Source organism: Mobula birostris, chromosome 25 (genome assembly GCF_030028105.1).
Source record: "Mobula birostris isolate sMobBir1 chromosome 25, sMobBir1.hap1, whole genome shotgun sequence".
Lineage (NCBI taxonomy): Eukaryota > Metazoa > Chordata > Chondrichthyes > Myliobatiformes > Myliobatidae > Mobula > Mobula birostris.
Window position 1 is genome coordinate 77,028 of NC_092394.1, and position 19,907 is coordinate 96,934.

General features: G+C 43.2%; 1 protein-coding gene across 1 annotated transcript in view; it reads right to left on the reverse strand.

Moving 5' to 3' along the window:
• Positions 1–4,652: 4,652 nt before the first annotated feature.
• Positions 4,653–19,907, reverse strand: part of LOC140187657 (integrin alpha-E-like) — a 308,395-nt gene continuing 293,140 nt past the window's right edge. The window contains exons 35-36 of the mRNA XM_072243179.1: positions 13,749–13,859; positions 4,653–4,830 (exon numbers count right to left, since the gene is read on the reverse strand). Of these exons, the coding sequence (XP_072099280.1) occupies positions 4,768–4,830; positions 13,749–13,859 (174 nt within the window). The 3' untranslated portion in view covers positions 4,653–4,767. The remainder of the gene's footprint in view (positions 4,831–13,748; positions 13,860–19,907) is intronic.

A 19,907-nucleotide genomic window follows, 5' to 3' on the forward strand; every position in this document is an offset into this window, starting at 1 on the left:
GGGCAGAAGTTTCGGGCAGCAGTTTCAGGGCATGAGATTCAGGGCTTGCGTTTCAGGGCATATAATTCAGGGCAGGAGATTCAGGGCATGAGTTTCAGGGCAGGAGATTCAGGGCAAGAGTTTCAGGGTATGAGATTCAGGGCTTTAGTTTCAGGGCAGCAGTTCAGGGCAGCAGTTTCAGGGCAGGAGTTTCAGGGCATGAGAATCAGGGCATGAGTTTCAAGGCAGGAGTTTCAGGGCATGAGATTCAGGGCAGGAGTTTCACAGCATGAGATTCAGGGCTGCAGTTTCAGGGCAGGAGTTTCAGGGCAGGAGTGTCTGGGCATAAGATTCAGGGCATGAGTTTCAGGGCAGGAGTTTCAGTGCATGAGTTTCAAGGCATGAATTTCAAGGCATGAGTTTAAGGGCAGGAGACTCAGGGCAGGAGTTTCATGGCATGTGATTCAGGGCATGAGATTCAGGGCTTTATTTTCAGGGCATGAGATTCAGGACTGTGATTTCAGGGCTTGAGATTCAGGTTAGCAGTTTCAGGGCAGGAATTTCAGTGCATGAGATTCTGGGCAGGTGTTTCAGAGCATGAGATTCAGGGCAGGAGATTTAGGGCATGAGATTCAGGGCAGGAGTTTCAGGGCAGGAGTTTCTGCACAAGAGGTTCAGGGCAGAAGTTTCAGGGCATGAAATTAAGGGCTGGAGATTCTGCACAGGAGTTTCAGGGCAGAAGTTTCAGGGCTGGAGTTTCAGGGCTCGAGTTACTGGGCATGAGATTCAGGGCAGGAGTTTCAGTGCCTGAGATTCAGTGCTGGAGATTCCGCACAGGAGTTTCAGGGCAGGGGTTTCAGTGCTGAAGTTTCAGGGCTCGAGTTTCAGGGCAGGAGATTCAGGGCAGGAGTTTCAGGGCAGGAGTTTCAGGGCATGAGATTCAGGGAAGGAGATTCAGGGCAGGAGTTTCTGCACAGCAGATTCAGGGCAGGATTTTCAGGGCAGGAGATTCAGGGCAGGGTATTCAGGGCATGAGTTTCAGAGCATGAGATTCAGGGCAGGAGTTTCAGGGCATGAGATTCAGCGCAGGTGTTTCAGGGCATGAGATTCAGCACAGGTGTTTCAGGGCATGAGATTCAGAACAGGAGTTTCAGATCAGCTGTTTCAGGGCATGTGATTCAGGGCACTAGATTCAAGGCAGGTGATTCAGGCAGGAGCTTCAGTACAGGAGTTTCTGGGCAGGAATTTCAGGGCAGGAGTTTCAGGTAGGACTTTCAGCGCATGAGTTTCAGGGCTGGAGTTTCATGGTTGGAGTTTCAGGGTGGGAGTTTCAGGACAGCAGTTTCATGGTAGGAATTTCAGTGCAGGAGATTCAGAGCAGCTGATTCAGGGCATGAGTTTCAGGGCAGGAGTTACAGGGCAGAAGTTACAGGGCAGTAGTTTCAGGGCAGCAGATTCAGAGTATGAGTTTCAGGGCAGGAGTTTCTGGGCCGGAGTTCCAGCACAGCAGATTCAGGGCAGGAGTTTCAGGGATGTAGTCTCAGGGCAGGAGATTTAGGGCAGGAGATTCAGGGCAGCTGATTCAGGGCATGTTTCAGGGCAGGAGTTACAGGGCAGAAGTTACAGGGCAGTAGTTTCAGGGCAGCAGATTCAGAGTATGAGTTTCAGGGCAGGAGTTTCTGGGCCGGAGTTCCAGCACAGCAGATTCAGGGCAGGAGTTTCAGGGATGTAGTCTCAGGGCAGGAGATTTAGGGCAGGAGTTTCAGGGCAGGAGATTCAGGGCAGGGGTTTCAGTGCAGTGGTTTCAGTGCAGCAGTTTCTAGGCAGCAGTTTTATTCTGGAGTTTCAGGGCAGAAGTTTCAGGGCATGTGATTTATGGCAGGACTCTCAGGGCAATAGTTTCAGTTCAGGAGTTTTGGGGCAGGAGTTTCAGAGCAGGAGATATAGGGCTCTAGTTTCAGGGCTGGAGTTTCAGGATACGAGTTTCAGCGCAGCAGATGCAGGGCAGTATATTCAGGACATGAGTTTCAGTACAGGAATTTCAGGGCAGGAGTTTCAGGGCTGCAGATTCAGGGCAGCTGATTCAGAGCAGGAGATTCAGGGCAGGAGTTTCAGGACAGCAGTTTCAAGGTAGGACTTGCAGTGCAGGAGATTCAGTGCAGGAGATTCAGAGCAGCAGATTCAGGACAGGAGTTTCAGGGCAGGAGTCACAGGGCAGGAGTTACAGGGCAGTAGATTTTGGCAGCAGATTCATGGCTGGAGTTTCTGGGCAGGAGAGTCAGTGCAGTAGTTACAGGGCACGAGTTACACAATCAGCTTATTCGTCTTACTGGTGTTGACCCAGTGACCCTGGGATCTCTGTCTCGGAGGCCGATGTTAGGCTGTCTTTAAAGAAGGTGAACCCTCGCAAGGTGGAAGGTCCCAATGGAGTACCTGATAAGGCTCTGTAAACTTGTGTCAACCAATGGCAGGAGTATTTAAGGACATTTTCAACCTCTCACTGCTATGGGCAGAAGGTCCCACTTGCTTCAAAAAGGCAACAATTATACCAGTGCCTAAGAAGAATAATGTGAGCTGCCTTAATGAATATTGCCCAGTAATGAATATAGCACTCACATCTACAGTGATGAAATGATTTGAGAGGATGGTCATAACTAGATTGAACTCTGGCTCAGCAAAGGACCTGGATCCATTGTAATTTGCCCATCACCACAATAAGTCAATGGCAGACACAATCTCAATGGCTCCTCACATGGCCTTAGACCACCTGGACAATACAAACACCTATGTCAGGATGCTGTTCATTGACTATAGCTCAGCATTTAACACCATGATTCCCAACATATTGATTGAGAAGTTACAGAACCTGGGCCTCTGTACCTCACTCTGCAATTGGATCCTTGACTTTCTAACTGGAAGACCACAATCTGTGCAGATTGGTGATAACATCTTCTCCTCACTGACGATCAACACTGGTGCACTTCAAGAGTGTGTGCTTAGCCCACTGCTCTGCTCTCTCTATACCCAGGACTGTGTGGCTAGGCATTTCTCAAATACCATCTATAAATTTGCTGATGATACAACCATTGTTGGTAGAATCTCAGATGGAGATGAGAGCGCGTACAGGAGCAAGATATGCAAACTAGTGGAGTGGTGTTGCAGCAATAACCTGGCACTCAACGTCAGTAAAATGAAAGAGCTGATTGTGGACTTCAGGAAGGGTAAGGTGAAGGAACACATACAAATCCTCATAGAGGGATCAGAAGTAGAGAGAGTGAGCAGTTTCAAGTTCCTGGGTGTCAAGATCTCTGAGGACTTAACCTGGTCCCAATATATTGATGCAGCTATAAAGAAGGCAAGACAGTGACAATATTTCATTAGGAGTTTGAAGAGATTTGGTATGCAAACAAAAACACTCAAAATCTTCTATAGATGTACCATGGAGAACATTCTGACAGGCTCCATCACTGTCTGGTATATTGGGGGGTGGGGGGGGGGAGTGGTGCTACTGCACAGGACTGAAAGAAGCTGCAGAAAGTCATAAATTTAGTTGGCACCATCTTGGGTACTAGCCTACAAAGTACCCAGGGCATCTTCAAGGAGCAGTGTTTCAGAAAGCAAGATCCATTATTAAGGACCTCCAGCATCCAGGGTAAGAGGTACAGAAACCTGAAGGCACACACTCAGCGATTCAGGAACAGCTTTTTCCCCTCTGCCATCCGATTCCTTAATGAACATTGAACCCTTGAACACTACCTCACCTTTTAAATACATATTATTTCTGTTTTTACATGATTTTTAATCTATTTAATATACATATACTTAATTGATTTACTTATTTATTTATTATTATTTTTTTCTTCTTCTATAGTACATATTACACTGAACTGCTGTTACTAAGTTAACAAAATTCACAACACATACCAGTGATAATAAACCTGATTCTAATTCTGAATCTGACCTATATGGACCACTACCTCTGACTGTTCACCCTCACACTTAATAATGCCTAGGATTCGACCAGAGATGTCCTAGACCCTGACACCCAGGAGGCAATATACCATGCGGGAATCTTACTCTTGTCCACAGAACATCCTTTCTGTTCCCTTAACTTACAAATCCCCTATCACCACAGCTTGCTTCTTCTCTTTCCTTCCCTTTGGAGTCACAGAGACAGACTCAGTGCCAGAGACCTGTCCTCTGTAATTTCCTCTGTTAGGTCATCCTCTCCCAGCAGTATCCAAAGTGATATAGCTGTTGTTAAGAGGGTGACCACGTGGATACTCTGCACTGACTCCTTAGCCCCTTTCCCTTTCCTGACTATCACCCAGTTTCCTGTGTTCTGCACCCTGAGTGCAACTATTTCTTTATATTTCCTATTTAACACCCTCTCACCCTCCCAAATGATCTGGAAAACATCAGCTCCTACTTCTTAACGCAGGGTGTTAAAAGCTGCAGCTCGATGCACTTCTCACACTGGGGGTCTCCCTGCCATCTCACAAGAGAAGCATTCAGCTATCCTGCCTGGCATCCCTACTGTTAGGACTACTATGCCACTGTAGTTTCATATTAACAATTCTGTATTATGATTACACCTTACACAAAATCCCAGATCAGATGAAAAGCTGCTAGTGGCTTTATAAATATAACCACGTCTGGAAAAATTACACATATTTTATTATTGAAAGGAATTTCAATCAATACAAAACACATCAGACATTCAACTTAACAAATCCTTGCTCTGAGTGATTCACCCTTTAAAGTGAAATGTTCCCTCATTTTCATTATTCACTTTTCAATTTCTTCATCTAATTCAATCTTGTCCTTGTAACTTCGTTTAAAAAAGCCACACTGTGAGGGAAAGGGAAAGAAAATGAATGCAAGGATAACATAAGCATGGATGTGACACAACAATTTGAAGGGTTAAATCAAAACAAGTTTCAAACTAGATAAGTACAAATAGCAGTCAGTGGTTGGCCATACAGTCTCCATGAGTTATGCAGCCTGACTGTGTGTTTTCAATTAATCGCATTGCTCATGAGGAGCGCCTTGCAGAATTTTGGGAAATGATAAGACAGCACCATGTGATTTTTAACTCAGAATTTCAATTTATTCAGTAAGAGTGCAAATACTTAGAACCTACCTTAGACAATAAATGCAATATGTACAATGGTAGCAGACCTAAACATTACTGGTGTTGTGGAAATCAGCACTGAGTGGGAAAGAATATTAACAAATTCCTAAACACAGCAAATTTCATATTGAATCAAGGCTGACCACACGTCCAAAATTGAAATGGACGACCTTGCTTAGGATGGTCAAACCTTTGAAATATTAATAATAAATTCTAAAAGCCCAGGCAAACAGTAACAGAACACAAGGGCATAGAAGTTTGTCGAGAACAGGTGGAGACAAGGTAAGTAGGTGATTTCATTCCTGATTTCTTATTTAACTCTAGAGAGAATAATGGTATGTCAACAGAGCCAGTGTTCTGTTCTGGGTGTCTGACTCCCAGCCTCCCAAATGGCCACATCTGTGCCAGGTGCATCAAGATGCAGCTCCTTAGAAACCGTGTTAGGGAACTCGATGATCTTCAGCCTGTTAGGGAAAGTGAAGCAGTGATAGACAGAAGCTATAAGGAGGTAGTCACCCCAAGGCTGCAGGAGACAGATAAGTGGTTGACTCTCAGGACAGGGAGGCGAGAATGTCATATAGTGGAGAGCAGCCCTGTGGCTGTTCCCCTCAACAATAAGTACTTTATTTTGAGCATTGTTGGGGTGACGGCCTACCTGGGGGCAGCAACAGCGGCCATACCTCTGGCACTGAGTCTGGCCCTGCAGCTCAGAAGGGTAGGGAACAGAAGAGGATGGCAGCAGTAATAGGGGACTCTATAGTGAGGGGGACAAACAGGCAATTCTGTGGACGCGAAAAGGAAATACGATGGTATTCTGCCTCCCAAGTCCCACAGTCCAAGGTATTTCTGGATGCATCCACAATACCCTGGAAAGAGAGGGTGAACCGTCAGAAGTTGTGATACATATTGGTACCAATGACATAGGAAGGAAAAGCGGGGTGGTCTTGAAAAAAGAACACATGGAGTTAGGAAGGAAGCTGAGAAGCAGACCTCAAAGGTAGTAATTTCGGGGTTGCTACCTATGCCACACGACAGTGAGGATAGGAATAGAATGGAGTGGCAGATAAATGGGTGGCTGAAGAATTCGAGCACGGGGCACGGATTCAGATTTCTGGATAATCAGTACCCCTTCTGGGGCAGGTGTGACCTGTACAAAAGGAATAGATTGCACTTGAATCCGAGGGGGAAGAAAATTCTTACGGGGAGATTTATAGAGCAGTTGGGCATGGTTTAAACTAATGTGACGGGGGATGGGAACCAATATAATAGAGCTGAGGATGAGCCAGGAGTTTACAAGTAGATGATGGGTGTAACATGAATGTAAGGAAGGACAAGCCAATGATTGGGTATAAATGGAAACAGTGCTAAGAGTTAATTTGTACCACGGAGGTAAAATCTAAAAGGTCAAAGACTGCAGGACTGAAGGTGCTGTATTTAAATGCATGTAGCGTTCAGAATAAGGTGGACAAATTCGTGATGCAATTGGAGATTGGTCGGTATGACCTTATGGGCACTATTGAGTCATGGCTGAAAGAAGGCCATAGTTAGGAGCTTAAATTCAAAGGATGTACTTTGCATGGAAAAGACAGGCAGGAAGGCATCAGCAGTGCTAGGGCTTTGTTGGTAAAAGATGGAATTACATCTTTAGAAAGAGACCACATAAATTAAGAAATTGCAGGGATTTAAAAAAAAAACATTATGGGAATCATATATAGGGCTCCAAATAGTAGCCAAGATGTGGGGTTGAGATTGCAAAGGGAGCTGGAAAAGGCATGTAATAAGGGTAATGACACAATTATAATGGGGGCTTTCAATATGCAAGGGGATTTGTAGTAAGCACAAGGTTGTGATTGTGGGAGATTTTAATTTTCCACACTTGGACTGGGAAGCCCATTCTGTAAAAGGGTTGGATGGTTTGGAGTTTGTAAAATGTGTGTAGAATAGTTTTTTGCAGCAATACATGGAGGTACCAACTAGAGAAGGGGCAGTGTTGAATCTCCTGTTAGGGAATGAGATAGGTCAGGTGATGGAGTTATGTGTTGGGGAGCACTTCGGGTCCAGTGATCACAATGCCATCAGTTTCAATATAATTATGGAGAAGGACAGGACTGGACCCAGGGTTGAGATTTTTGATTGGAGAAAGGCTAACTTTGAGGAGATGTGAAAGGATTTAGAAGGAGTGTATTTGGACAATTTGTTTTATGGAAAGAATGTAATAGAGAAATGGAGGTCATTTAAAGGTGAAATTTTGAGGGTACAGAATCTTTATGTTCCTGTTAGGTTGAAAGGAAAGGTTAAAAGTTTGAGAGAACCATAGTTTTCAAGGGATATTGGAAACTTGGTTCAGAAAAAGAGAGAGATCTACAATAAATATAGGAAGCATGGAGTAAATGAGGTGCTCGAGGATTATAAAGAATGTAAAAAGAATCTTAATAAAGAGTTTAGAAAAGGTAAAAGAAGATATGAGGTTGCTTTGGCAAGTAAGGTGAAAATAAATTCAAAGGGTTTCTACAAACAGCCAAAGGATAGTGAGGGCTAAAATTGGTCCCTTAGAGAATTAGAGTGGATGGCTATGTGTGGAGCCAAAAGAGATGGGGGAGATTTTGAACAATTTCTTTTCTTCGGTATTCACTAAGGAGAAGGATATTGAATTGTGTAAGGTAAGGGAAACAAGTAGGGTAGTTATGGAAAGTATGATGATTAAAGAAGAGGAAGTACTGGTTCTTTTAAGGAACATAAAAGTGGATAAGTCTCCAGGTCCTGACTGGATATTCCCTAGGACCTTGAGTGAAGTTAGTGTAGAAATAATAGGGGCTCTGACAGAAATATTTCAAATGTCATTAGAAACGGGGATGGTGCCGGAGGTTTGGCGTATTGCTCATGTGGTTCCATTGTTTAAAAAGGGTTCTAAGTGCAAACCTAGTAACTATCGGCCTGTAAGTTTGACGGCAGTGGTGGGTAAATTAATGGAAAGTATTCTTAGAGATGTTATATATAATTATCTTTGATAGACAGGGTCTGATTAGGAACAGTCAACATGGATTTGTACGTGGAAAGTCATGTTTGACAAATCTTATTGAATTTTTTGAAAAGGTTACGAGGAAAATTGACGAGGGTAAAGTGGTGAATGTTGTCTATATGGACTTTAGTAAGGCCTTTGACAAGGTTCCACATGGAAGGTTAGTTAGGGAGGTTCAATCGTTAGATATTAATATTGAAGTAGTAAAATGGAGTCAACAGTGGCTGGATGGGAGATGCCAGAGAGTAGTGGTGGATAACTGTTTGTCAGGTTGTCAAGTGAATGGGAAGATGGATGATTAGGAAGCTTGATCAGCGATAGCGGGTTGAGGTGAGGTGAGTTACTTGTGAACAATAGAAACAAGAAGTATGTGTGTGAGGCCGGTGTTCTGTGGCTATCCCCCTTAACAATAAGTACTCCTGTTTGAGTACTGTTTGGGGGGAACAGCCTACCCGGGGGAAGCAACATTGGCTGCACTCTGGCTCAGAAGGGTAGGGAAAGGAAGAGGATAGCAGCAGTGAGATGGGACTCTATAGTTAGGTGGTCAGAAAGCCAATTCTGTAGAACAGGAAAGAAACATGGATGGTAGTTTGCCTCCCAGGTGCCAGGGACCAGGATGTTTCTGATTGCATCCGTGATATCCTGAACTGGAAAGGAGAACAGCCAGAGGTTGTGGTACATGTTGGTACCATTGACATAGGTAGGAAAAGTGAGAGGTCCTGAAAATATAATACAGGGAGTGAGGAAGGAAGATGAGAAGCAGGACCTCAAAGATAGTAATTTTTGGATTACTGCCTGTGCCATGCGACATTGAGTATACGAATTGAGTGAGGTGGAGGATAAATGTGAGGCTGAGGGATTGAAGAAGGGGGCAGGGATCATTGGGTCTTCTTTCGGGGCAGGCATGACCTGTACAAAAAGGATGGGCTGCACTTGAATCCAAGGGGGACCAATATCCTGGCAGGGAGGTTTGCTAAGGCTATTGGGAAGAATTTAAACTAGAATTGCTGGGGTTGGGAACTGAACTGAAGAGTCGGAGGAAGGCGTGGTTGGCTCACAAATAGAGAAAGCTTGGAGACAGTGCGAAAGCGAGGATAGGCAGGTGATAGAGAAGGGATGCACTCAGACCAATGGTTTGAGATGTGTCTACTTTAATGCAAGGAATATCATGAACAAGGTGGATGAGCTCAGAGTGTGGATCAGTACTTGGAGCTCTGATGTTGTGGCCATTACAGAGACTTGGATGGCTCAGGGGTAGGAATGGCTACTTAGAGTGCCAGGCTTTAGAAGTTTCAGAAAGGACAGGGAGGGAGGCAAAAGAGGTGGGAGGTGGCACTGCTGATCAGAGGTAGCATCATGGCTGCAGAAAAGGAGGAATTGTCATGGAGTGATTGCTTACTGAATCCTGTGGGTGGTAGTTAGGAACTAGAAGGGGTCAATAACTCTACTGGTTGTTTTTTACAGGCCACCCAATAGTAACAGGGACATCAATGAGCAGACAGGGAGACAGATTCAGGAAAGGTATAATAATAACCAGATTGTCATCGTGGGAGATTATAATTTCCCAAATATCGATTGGCAAGGGGTTTAGATGGGGTGGAGTTTGTTAGGTGTGTTCAAGAAGGTTTCTTGACACAATATGTAGATAAGCCTACAAGAGGAGAGACTGTACTTGATCTGGTATTGGGAAATGAACCTGTTCAGGTGACAGATCGCTCAGTCGGGGAGCATTTTGGAGATAGTGATCACAATTCTATCTCCTTTACCATAGCATTGGAGAGGGATAGGAACAGACAAGTTAGGAGAGTGTTTAATTGAAGTAAGGGAAAATAAGGCAGGAACTTGGAAGCATAAATTGGGAACAGATGTTCTCAGGGAAATGTACGGCAGAAATCTGGCAAATATTCAGGAGATATTTGCGTGGAGTTCTGCATAGGTACGTTCCAATGAGACAGGGAAAGGATGGTAGGGTACGGGAACCGTGGTGTACAAAGGCTGTTGAAAATCTTGTCAAGAAGAAAAGAAAAGCTTATGATAGGTTCAAAAACTTAGGTAATGACAGAGATCTAGAAAATTAAAGGCTAGCAGGAAGGAGCTTAAGAATTAAATTAGGAGAGCCAGAAAGGGCCATGAGAAGGCCTTGGTGGGTAGGATTAAGGAAAACCTCGAGGCATTGTACATGTATGCGAAGAGCATGAGGGTAAGACAAGAGAGAATAGGACCAGTCAAGTGTAACAGTGGAAAAGTCTGTATGGAACCGGAGGAGACAGCAGAGGTACTGAATTAATACTTTGCCTCAGTATTCACACTGAGAATGATCTTGGTGATTGTAGGGATGACTTACAGCGGACTGAAAAGCTTGAGCATATAGATATTAAGAAAGAGGATGTGCTGGAGCTCTTGGAAAGCATCAAGTTGCATAAGTCACTGGGACCAAATGAGACGTACCCAAGGCTACTGTGGGAGGCGAGGGAGGAGATTGCTGAACCTCTGGCGATGATCTTTGCATCATCAATGGGTACAGGAGAGGTTCTGCAGGATTGGAGTGTTGTGGATGTTGTTCCCTTATTCAAGAAAGGGAGTAGAGATAGCCCAGGAAATTATAGACCAGTAAGTCTTACTTCAGTGGTTGGTAAGTTGATAGGAAAGATCGTGAGAGGCAGGACTTATGAACATTTAGAGAGGCATAATATGATTAGGAATAGTCAGCATGGCTTTGTCAAAGGCAGGTCATGCCTTACAAGCCTGATGAATTTTTTGAGAATATAATTAAACACATTGATGAAGGTAGAGCAGTAGATGTAGTGTATATGGATTTCAGCAAGGCATTTGATAAGGTACCACATGAAAGGCTTTTTGAGAAAGTAAGGAGGCATGGAATCCAAGGGGACATTGCTTTGTAGATCCAGAACTGGCAAACAGAAGGCAAAGAGTGATTGCAGACAGGCCATATTCTGCATGGAGGTTGGTGACCAGTGGTGTGTCTCAGGGATCTGTTCTGGGATCCCTACTCTTTGTGATTTTTATAAATGACCTGGATGAGGAAGTGGAGGGATGGGTTAGTAAGTTTGCTGATGACACAAAGGTTGGGGGTGTTGTGGATAGTGTGGAGGGCTGTCAGAGGTTACAGTGGGACATCGATAGGATGAAAAACTGGGCTGAGAAGTGGCAGATGGAGTTCAACCCAGATAAGTGTGAGGTGGTTCATTTTGGTAGGTCAGATATGATGGCAGAATATAGTATTAATAGTAGGACTCTTGGTTGGATCAGAGGGATCTTGGGATCCGAGTCCATAGGACACTCAAAACTGCTATGCAGGTTGACTCTGTGGTTAAGAAGGCATACGGTGCATTGGCCTTCATCAATCGTGGGATTGAGTTCAAGAGCTGAGAGGTAATGTTGCAGCTATATAGGACCCTGGTCAGACCCCACTTGGAGTACTGTGCTCAGTTCTGGTCGCCTCACTACAGAAAGGATGTGGAAACCATAGAAAGGGTGCAGAGGAGATTTACAAGGATGTTGCCAGGAATGGGGAGCATGCCTTATGAGAATAGGTTGAATGAACTCGGCCTTTTTTCCTTGGAGCGACAGAGGATGAGAGGTGACCTGATTGAGGTGTTTAAGATGATGAGAGGCATTGATCGTGTGGATAGTCAGAGGCTTTTTCCAAGGCCTGAAATGGCTTACACAAATGAGCACAGTTTTAAGGTGCTTGAAAGTAGGTACAGAGGAGATGTTAGGGGTAAGTTTTTACGCAGAGAGTGGTGAGTACATGGAATGGGCTGCCAGCGATGGTGGTGGAGGCGGATATGATAGGGTCTTTTAAGAGACTCCTGGATAGGTACATGGAGCTTAGAAAAATGGAGGGGTATGGGTAACGGTAGGTAATTTCTAAAGTAAGCGCATGTTCAACACAGCATTGTTGGCCGAAGGGCCTGTATTGTGCTGTAGGTTTTCTATGTTTCTATGTTTCTAATATAAAATCAAGGATCTAATGTTGAGGCTTTATAAAGCACTGGTGGGGCCTCACTTCGAGTATTGTAAGCAGTCTTGGGCCCCTTATCTTAGAAAGGATGTGCAGAAACTGGAGAGGGTTTACAGGAGGTTCACAAAAATTATTTTAGGATTAAACAACTTGTCATTTGAAAAGTGTTTGATGGCTTTGAGCCTGTATTCACAGGAATTCAGAAGAATGAGGGATAACCTAATTCAAACCTATTGAACGTTGAAAGGCCTTGATAGAGTGGATGTAGAGAGGATGTGGAGAGTCTAAGACAAGAGGACAAGGCCTCAGATTAGAGGGGCAACCTTTTAGAATGGAGATGAGTATTGCCACTGACAGTTGTGGAGGCCATGTTATTGTGTACATTTAAGGCAGAGGTTGATAGATTCTCAGGGTATGGTTGAAGATGTTAGATAGGTTGTCTGGGATGAAAGGATATGGAAGAAGGCAGGAGATTGGAGCTAAAAGGAAAAATGGATCAGACATGATGTGGTGGAGTAGAGTCGTTGGGCCAAATGGCCTAATTAGAAACATAGAAACATAGAAAACCTACAGCACAATACAGGCCCTTTGGCCCACAATGCTGTGTCGAACATGTACTTACTTTAGAAATTACCTCAGGTTACCCATAGCCCTCTATTTTTCTAAGCTCCATGTACCATTCTGGTCTTATGGTCTAACTCACACTTACTTGGAAATAAACTCCATCTGCTATTTATCTGTCCCTAACTGATCTATATTCTACTGATAAACCCCTTCTGCTTTTCCCTTTTCCATAACTGATCTATATTCTACTGATAAAATCCATCTGCTATTTATCTGTCCATAACTGATCCCTTGATGTTTTTCTATACCATCTACAGCCCCAACAATTTTTATGTCATCTGCAGACTTCGTAACCAACCCAAGGAATGAACAATCATCTTCTATTTTTAATTATTTCTTCAGTTTTCCTCCATTCTCTCTGTAGGAGTTCTATATGACTTCCCATTCCATATTCCATTACTAATTATTGAGTCATAGATTTATACAGCACAGAAACATATCCTCTAGCTCGACTTGTCCACATGCCCTCCTGTGCTGGTCCCCACATGCCTTCATATCCCACTGAGCCTTTCTTATCCTTGAACCTATCCAAATGTCTTTTAGGCATTTGAATTGTACCTGCCTCTACCACTTCTTCTGGCAGCTTATTCTACACATCCACCATCCTCTATGTGGAAAAGCGTGCTTCACAGGCCCTAATTAAATCTTTCCTTCTCTCACCTTAAAACTAGCTTTAGACTCTCCTACCCTGGGGGAAAAAAGACAATGAGCACTCATTTTTTCCATGCCCCTCAGCCTCCTGTATTTCTGGTTTTCTGCTTACTCTTCTGCTTTTCTCTTGTATCAGGGTAAATGCCCTACTGAGTGAATGTCTCAGCAATATGTATTTCCAGCCTTGTGAATAAATTGCATTTTGTGATATTGATATTAAAATAATGATCTTTAGCTATTTTTTTCTTAAATTGTATTCATTGGACAAAATAAAATTTATGTGCTGAATCATAGAAAGACAATAGAATAAGTCTCTCTCTGTTACTGTACAGGCAAATTTTGATATTTGCACTTACTTTGTAGAGAATGAAAATCATCAGGAATAGAAGCAGGATTCCACCAACTGAGCTCCCAACCACCAGTTGGGCAACATTAAAGACTGGAGTATTTACAACATTCACGTGTATCTAAAGAGGGAATGATCAACATGAGTCAATGATTAGAACATAGAACATAGAAATCTACAGCACCTTACAGGCCCTTCAGCACACAATGTTGTGACCATGAAACTTACTCTAGAAACTACTCTAGAATTTCCTTAGCACATAGCCCTCTATTTTTCTAAGCTCCATGTGCCAAATTACTGACAAAGTTTTATTAGAAAATTAAACATTAAAAGATCGATCGTCTTGGAAAAAGGGAGAAAGATCAGTTATTCCCAGGATTTGTTGAGTTCCCATCCAGGAATACCAATGCCCTAGCCAAGAATTCTTTTCTGCTCCCTTGCCTATTGCCTACATCTACTTTCTAACTGGAGGCATGTCCTATCTTGCTCAATCCAACCCATTGCCGATGTTTACCCAGTGACCTCACTGATCAGTTGTGCTTATATGGCTGTCAGTCTGGAACCACCCCACAGACAGATGAGGTTGTAACTGCAGAGAGTTATGAACACAGCTTGATCTGTCATGAAAACTCCTCTGTCAACAGTTCCCATAGCACCAGAAAAGTAGCCAACTATATTCTGCATTCTGTTCAACACACACAAAATGCAGGAATATTCAGCAGGTTAGGCAGCATCTATGGAGAGGCATTTTGTTTCTGTCGCTCTGGATTTCCAGCATTACAAAATCTCTTGTATTTATTTTCCACATTCTGTTATTGCCTTTTACATTTTAACTTCCTTGATGTACTTGTATTTGGAATTATCTATCTGGATGGCTTGAAAATAAAGCCTTTTGCAGTATTTTAGTATGTAACACCAATAAGATGATTATCGATTACCAACTGGTAGCCAAGGGCAAGGACATCCCCTTCTGAGTCTGCATCCCTGATACTTAAAGTTTAAAGAGAGCTTCAAATAATAAAAACATTATTTAACAAAATTATTTATTAAAAGTTGTATTCAACTACTACTGATTTGCAGAAATAGTTTAAAAAGTCAAAACAACTTGGCAGAACATAATATTGTTACTTTCCATTAACTTAGTACATGATATTACTATATATTGATGCATCAGGCCATAATATATAGGAGCTGAATTAGGACATTTGGCCCATCAAGTCTGTTCTGCTCTTGACATCATGGCTGATTTATTGTCCCTATCAACCCATTCTCCTGCCTTCTCCCCATAACCTTTTATGTCCGGACTAATCAAGAACTGATCAACCGTCACTTTAAATTTACCCACTGAGCCACCACAGCCATCCATAAGACCATAAGACTTGCCCTCCACAGCCGCCTGTGGTAATTAATTCCACAGGTTACCACCCTCCAATTGGTGATTAGGATATTTCAGCACGTCACTGGGACTCAACTACTGGACTTAGAGACAATTTACAACTCTTGATGTCCACGGCACACTTGTAGCATCATTGAAGGCCAATCCTATCCTGGACACTGAGTGTTCAATCTCCTGCCATCTAGTAGGAGATGCAGAAACATCTCAGCAAAGGCAGTAAGACTGAAAAACAGTTTATTTCTGAGAACTGTTGTGCAGAGTAATGCTACAGTCCAGATTTCCAATGGCCTTCCAGTGTTATAGGCTATTGAAGTCACTTGTTGCATGTAAATGTGGGATTTTGTTTTTAATTAAGCCATAATACATGCATTATAAATATCTGTTTTGCACAGACTGGGGTAGCACCGCAATCTTGTTATCTCGAGCAACAACAATAAAGTTCTACACTATTCTTTGACTAAAGAAATTCCTCCACATCTCTGCCCTAGTATATTGAGGCTATGGTCTCTGATCCTAGACTCTGTCACTAGAGGAAACATCTCCTCCATGTCCATTCTATCTAGGCCTTTCCATAATTGATAGGTTTCAATGAGGTTCCCCCTCATTCTTCTAAAACTATACATGTATTTCTATACATACACATTTTAGTTAATGTTGTGGACACCATCCAAATGATTGTGGCAATGCTATTGTTGCCAAAAGCTGTTGGACCAGGCATGTGATGGCTACGTACAGCTTAATTCCGTAAAGATAAAGGGCATCATTTGACCATATTAATTCCTGTTTTCAGACAGATAATACCACCTTTGTATTATGTTATTCCATAAATGATACTAAGATTTTGTCTTAACTTTTACATCTGCAAGATTATTTAAACAACATATGATGTAGGCAGGAAGGGCGATGACACCTTGCAAAGTACATCCAGGGAGTTAGTGTTAAGCTAAAGGACTCTCAGGATTGCTACCAATGCCAAAGGCTGATGAGGTTAAAAATTGGAAAGCAATAAGATTAACACTTGACTGAGGACATGGTGCAGGAGGGAGGGCTTCAGTTTTTGGATCATTGGGCTCTCTTCCAGTGAAGGTGGGCCTGTACAGACAGGATGGGTTGCACCTGAACTGCAGGGAGACCAATAACCCTGAGGGAAGGTTGCTCTGGGGGTTAAACTAGAGCTCCAAGGACATAAGGACCAGAGTGCCAACACAAGTAGTGCAGTAATGGTGGGGAAAGTAAATATTCAGCCTACATACAAAGACAGCAACCGAAAGGTTGAGTGTGGTGGAAGTAAAGCTCAGAGTTACATCCATTTCAATGCAAGGAGTATTGTAGATAAGGCAGGTTTTCCATGATTTAGGTGATGGAATAGATGGCTCAGTTCCCAAATTTACAGACGATATGAAAATTGGTGGATGGGAAGGTAGTGCTGAGGAAACAGGTAGACTGCAGAGGGACTGAGAAAGACTAGGAGAATGGACAAGAAAGTGGTAAATGAAATATAATGTTGGAAAATGCATGGTCATGCACTTTGGTAGTAAAAAATAAATATGCAGACTATTTTGTAAATGGGGAGAAATCCAAAAATCTGAGATGCAAAGGGACTTGGGAGTCCTTGTGCAGAACAACCAAAAGGTTAACTTGCAGGTAGAGTTGGTGGTGAGGAAGGGAAATGTAATGTTAGTATTCATTTTCAGGTCTAGAATACAAGAGCAGAGATGTGTTGCTGAGGCTTTATAAGGTACTGGTGAGGCGTCACCTTGAGTATTGTGAACAGTTTTGGGCTTCTCATCTAAGAAGAGATGTGCTGTCATTGGAGAGGGTCCAGAGGAGGTTCACTAGGATGAGTCCAGGAATGAAAGGGTTATCATGTGAGCAATGTTTAATGGCTCTGGGTACGTACTCGCTGGAATTTAGAAGGATGAGAGGGGATCTCACTGAAACCTTTCCAATGTTGAAAGGCCGAGACAGAGTAGATGTGGAAAGGATGTTTCCCATGGTGGGAAAGTCTAAGACAAAAGGGCACAGCCTCAGGATAGAGCAACACTCACAACACGCTGGAGGAACTCAGCAGGTTGGGCAGCATCCGTGGAAACGATCAGTCAACGTTGACTGATCGTTTCCACGGATGCTGCCTGACCTGCTGAGTTCCTCCAGCGTGTTGTGAGTGTTGCTTTGACTCCAGCATCTGCAGAGTATTTTGTGCCTCAGGATAGAGGGCTGACCTTTCAAATCAGAGATGCAGAGAAATTTCTTTAGCCAAAGGATGGTGAATTTGTGGAATTTGTGGCCACATGCAGCTGTGGAGGCCAGGTTGTTGGGTGTATTTAACGCAGAGACCCTGTGCCATGCGACAGTCGGTATAGGAATACAGTGAGGTGGATGATAAATGCATGGCTGAGGGATTGGAGCCGGGGGCAGGGATTCAGATTTCTGGATCATTCGGACCTCTTTTGGGGTAGGCGTGACCTGTACAATAAGGATGAGTTGCACTTGAATCCGAGGGGGACAATATCCTGGTAAAGAGGTTTGCTAAGGCTATTGAGGAGAGTTTAAACTAGAATTGCTGGGGGATGGGAACCAAACTGAAGAGACGGAAGAAGGGGCGGTTGGCTCACAAATAGAGAAAGCTTGTAGCCAGTGTGAGAGGATGGTTAGACAGGTGATAGAGGAGGGATGTGCTCAGACTGATGGTTTGTGATGTGTCTATATTAATGCAAGAAGTATCATGAACAAATGAGGAGATTATGAGGAGATTTACAAGGATGTTGCCTGGATTGGGGAGCATACCTTATGAGAATAGGTTGAGTGAACTTGATCTTTTCTCCTTGGAGCAATGGAGGATGAGAGGTGACCTGATAGAAGTGTATAAGGTGATGAGAAGCATTGATAGTGTAGATAGTCAGAGGCTTTATCCCAAGGCTGAAATGGCTAACACGAGAGGGCACAGTTTTAAGGTGCTTGGAAGTAGGTATAGAGGAGATGTCAGAGGTAAGCATTTTTACGCAGAGAGTGGTGAGTGTGTGGAATGAGCTGCCAGAGACGGTGGTGGAGGTGGATACAATAGGGTCTTTTAAAAGATTCCTGGATAGGTACATGAAGCTTAGAAAAATAGAGGGCTATGGGTAACCCTAGGTAATTTCTAAAGTAAGTAGATGTTCGACACAGCATTGTGGGCTGAAGGGCCTGTATTGTGCTGTAGTTTTTCTATGTTTCTATGATTGGGAGCTCAGTGTTCCTGGGATCTGGGATCCTGGAATCACTTTCGTGAACCGCCTTTGAACCCCCTCCAATGCCAGCACATCTTCTCTTGGATAAGGGGCTCAAAACTTCTCACAGTACTCCAAGCAATGCCTCACCAGTGCCTTATAAAACCTCAACATTACATCCTTGTTTTTATATTCTTGTCCCCTAGAAATGAATGCTCAAATCGCATTTGCCTTCCTCATCACTGACTCAACCTGCAAATTAGCCTTTAGGGAATCCTGCACAAGGACTCCCAAATCACTTTGCACCTCAGATTTTTGAATTCCTCTCCGTTTAGAAAATAGTCCTCTCTTTTATTTCTTCTACCAAAGTGTATGACCATACACTTCTCAGTACTGTACTTTGTCAAATGGTGCAAGCAGAATAGTCTGCAGTTCAACATCTCTATCTGCGGTAAGGCAAAGGAGATAGTGATGGTCTTTAGGAAAACTAAGCCTGCATTGCTCCCTGTACCTATTGATGGTGAGGACCTACTCATATCTGGGGATTCAGCTGGATGACAGACTTGAGTGAGCACCAACACAGAGGCTATGAACAAGAAGGGACAGAGTCACCTCTTCTTCCTGAGGAGACTGAGGTCCTTTGGAATATGCAGTCCTCTCCCTCACATGTTCTACCAATCTGTTGTCGCCAGTACAATCTTCAATGCAGTGGTGTGCTGGGGCAATGGCATCGACATGGGTGATGCCAATTGGTTCAATAAACTGATTAGGAAGACTGGCTCTGTAGTAGGAGTGAAACTGGATACACTGTGGTAGAACAAAGGACCCTATGGAAAAACCTGGCAATTCTAAACATTGTTTCTCACCCTCTACATGCCAGCTTAACTGAACAGAGGAGCACTTTTAGTAATAAACTAAGACAACTGCACTGCTCCAAAGAGCGTCAAATGAGGTACATATTATCCTCGGCCGTTTGGCTCTATAATGAGTCAACCTATAGCTGGGGAAGTGATGATCCCATCTTGTTAGACTGTTTGTGGTAACTTATTTTTTATTCTTACTATTTCTCTTCTAATATTTATATCCATGCACTTGTAATGCTACTGTGAAATTGTTATTTCCTTTGGGATCAATAAAATATCTATCTATCTATTCCATCTGTCACTTCTTTGCACATTCTGCTAATCTGAACATCTGTACATTTCAGCTTCTTCAAAGCTACCTGCCCCTCTACCTATCTTTGCATCATCCCTAAACTTGTCCACAAAGTCATCAATTCCATTGTCCAAATCATTGACATAAACGTAAGAAGAAGGGGTCCCAACACAGACCCCTGTGAACAGCACTAATCACCAGCAGCCAACCAGAAAAGGCTCTTGTTATTCCCACTTGTTGCCTCCTACCAATCAGCCAATGTTCTATCCATTCATACCTTGGGTTTTATAACTTGCTAAGCAGCCTCAAGTGTGGCACCTTGTCAAAGGCCTTTTAATATTCCAATTACACAACATCCATCAATTCTCCTTTGTCTATCTTGCTATTTCTTCAAAGAATTCCAACAGATTTG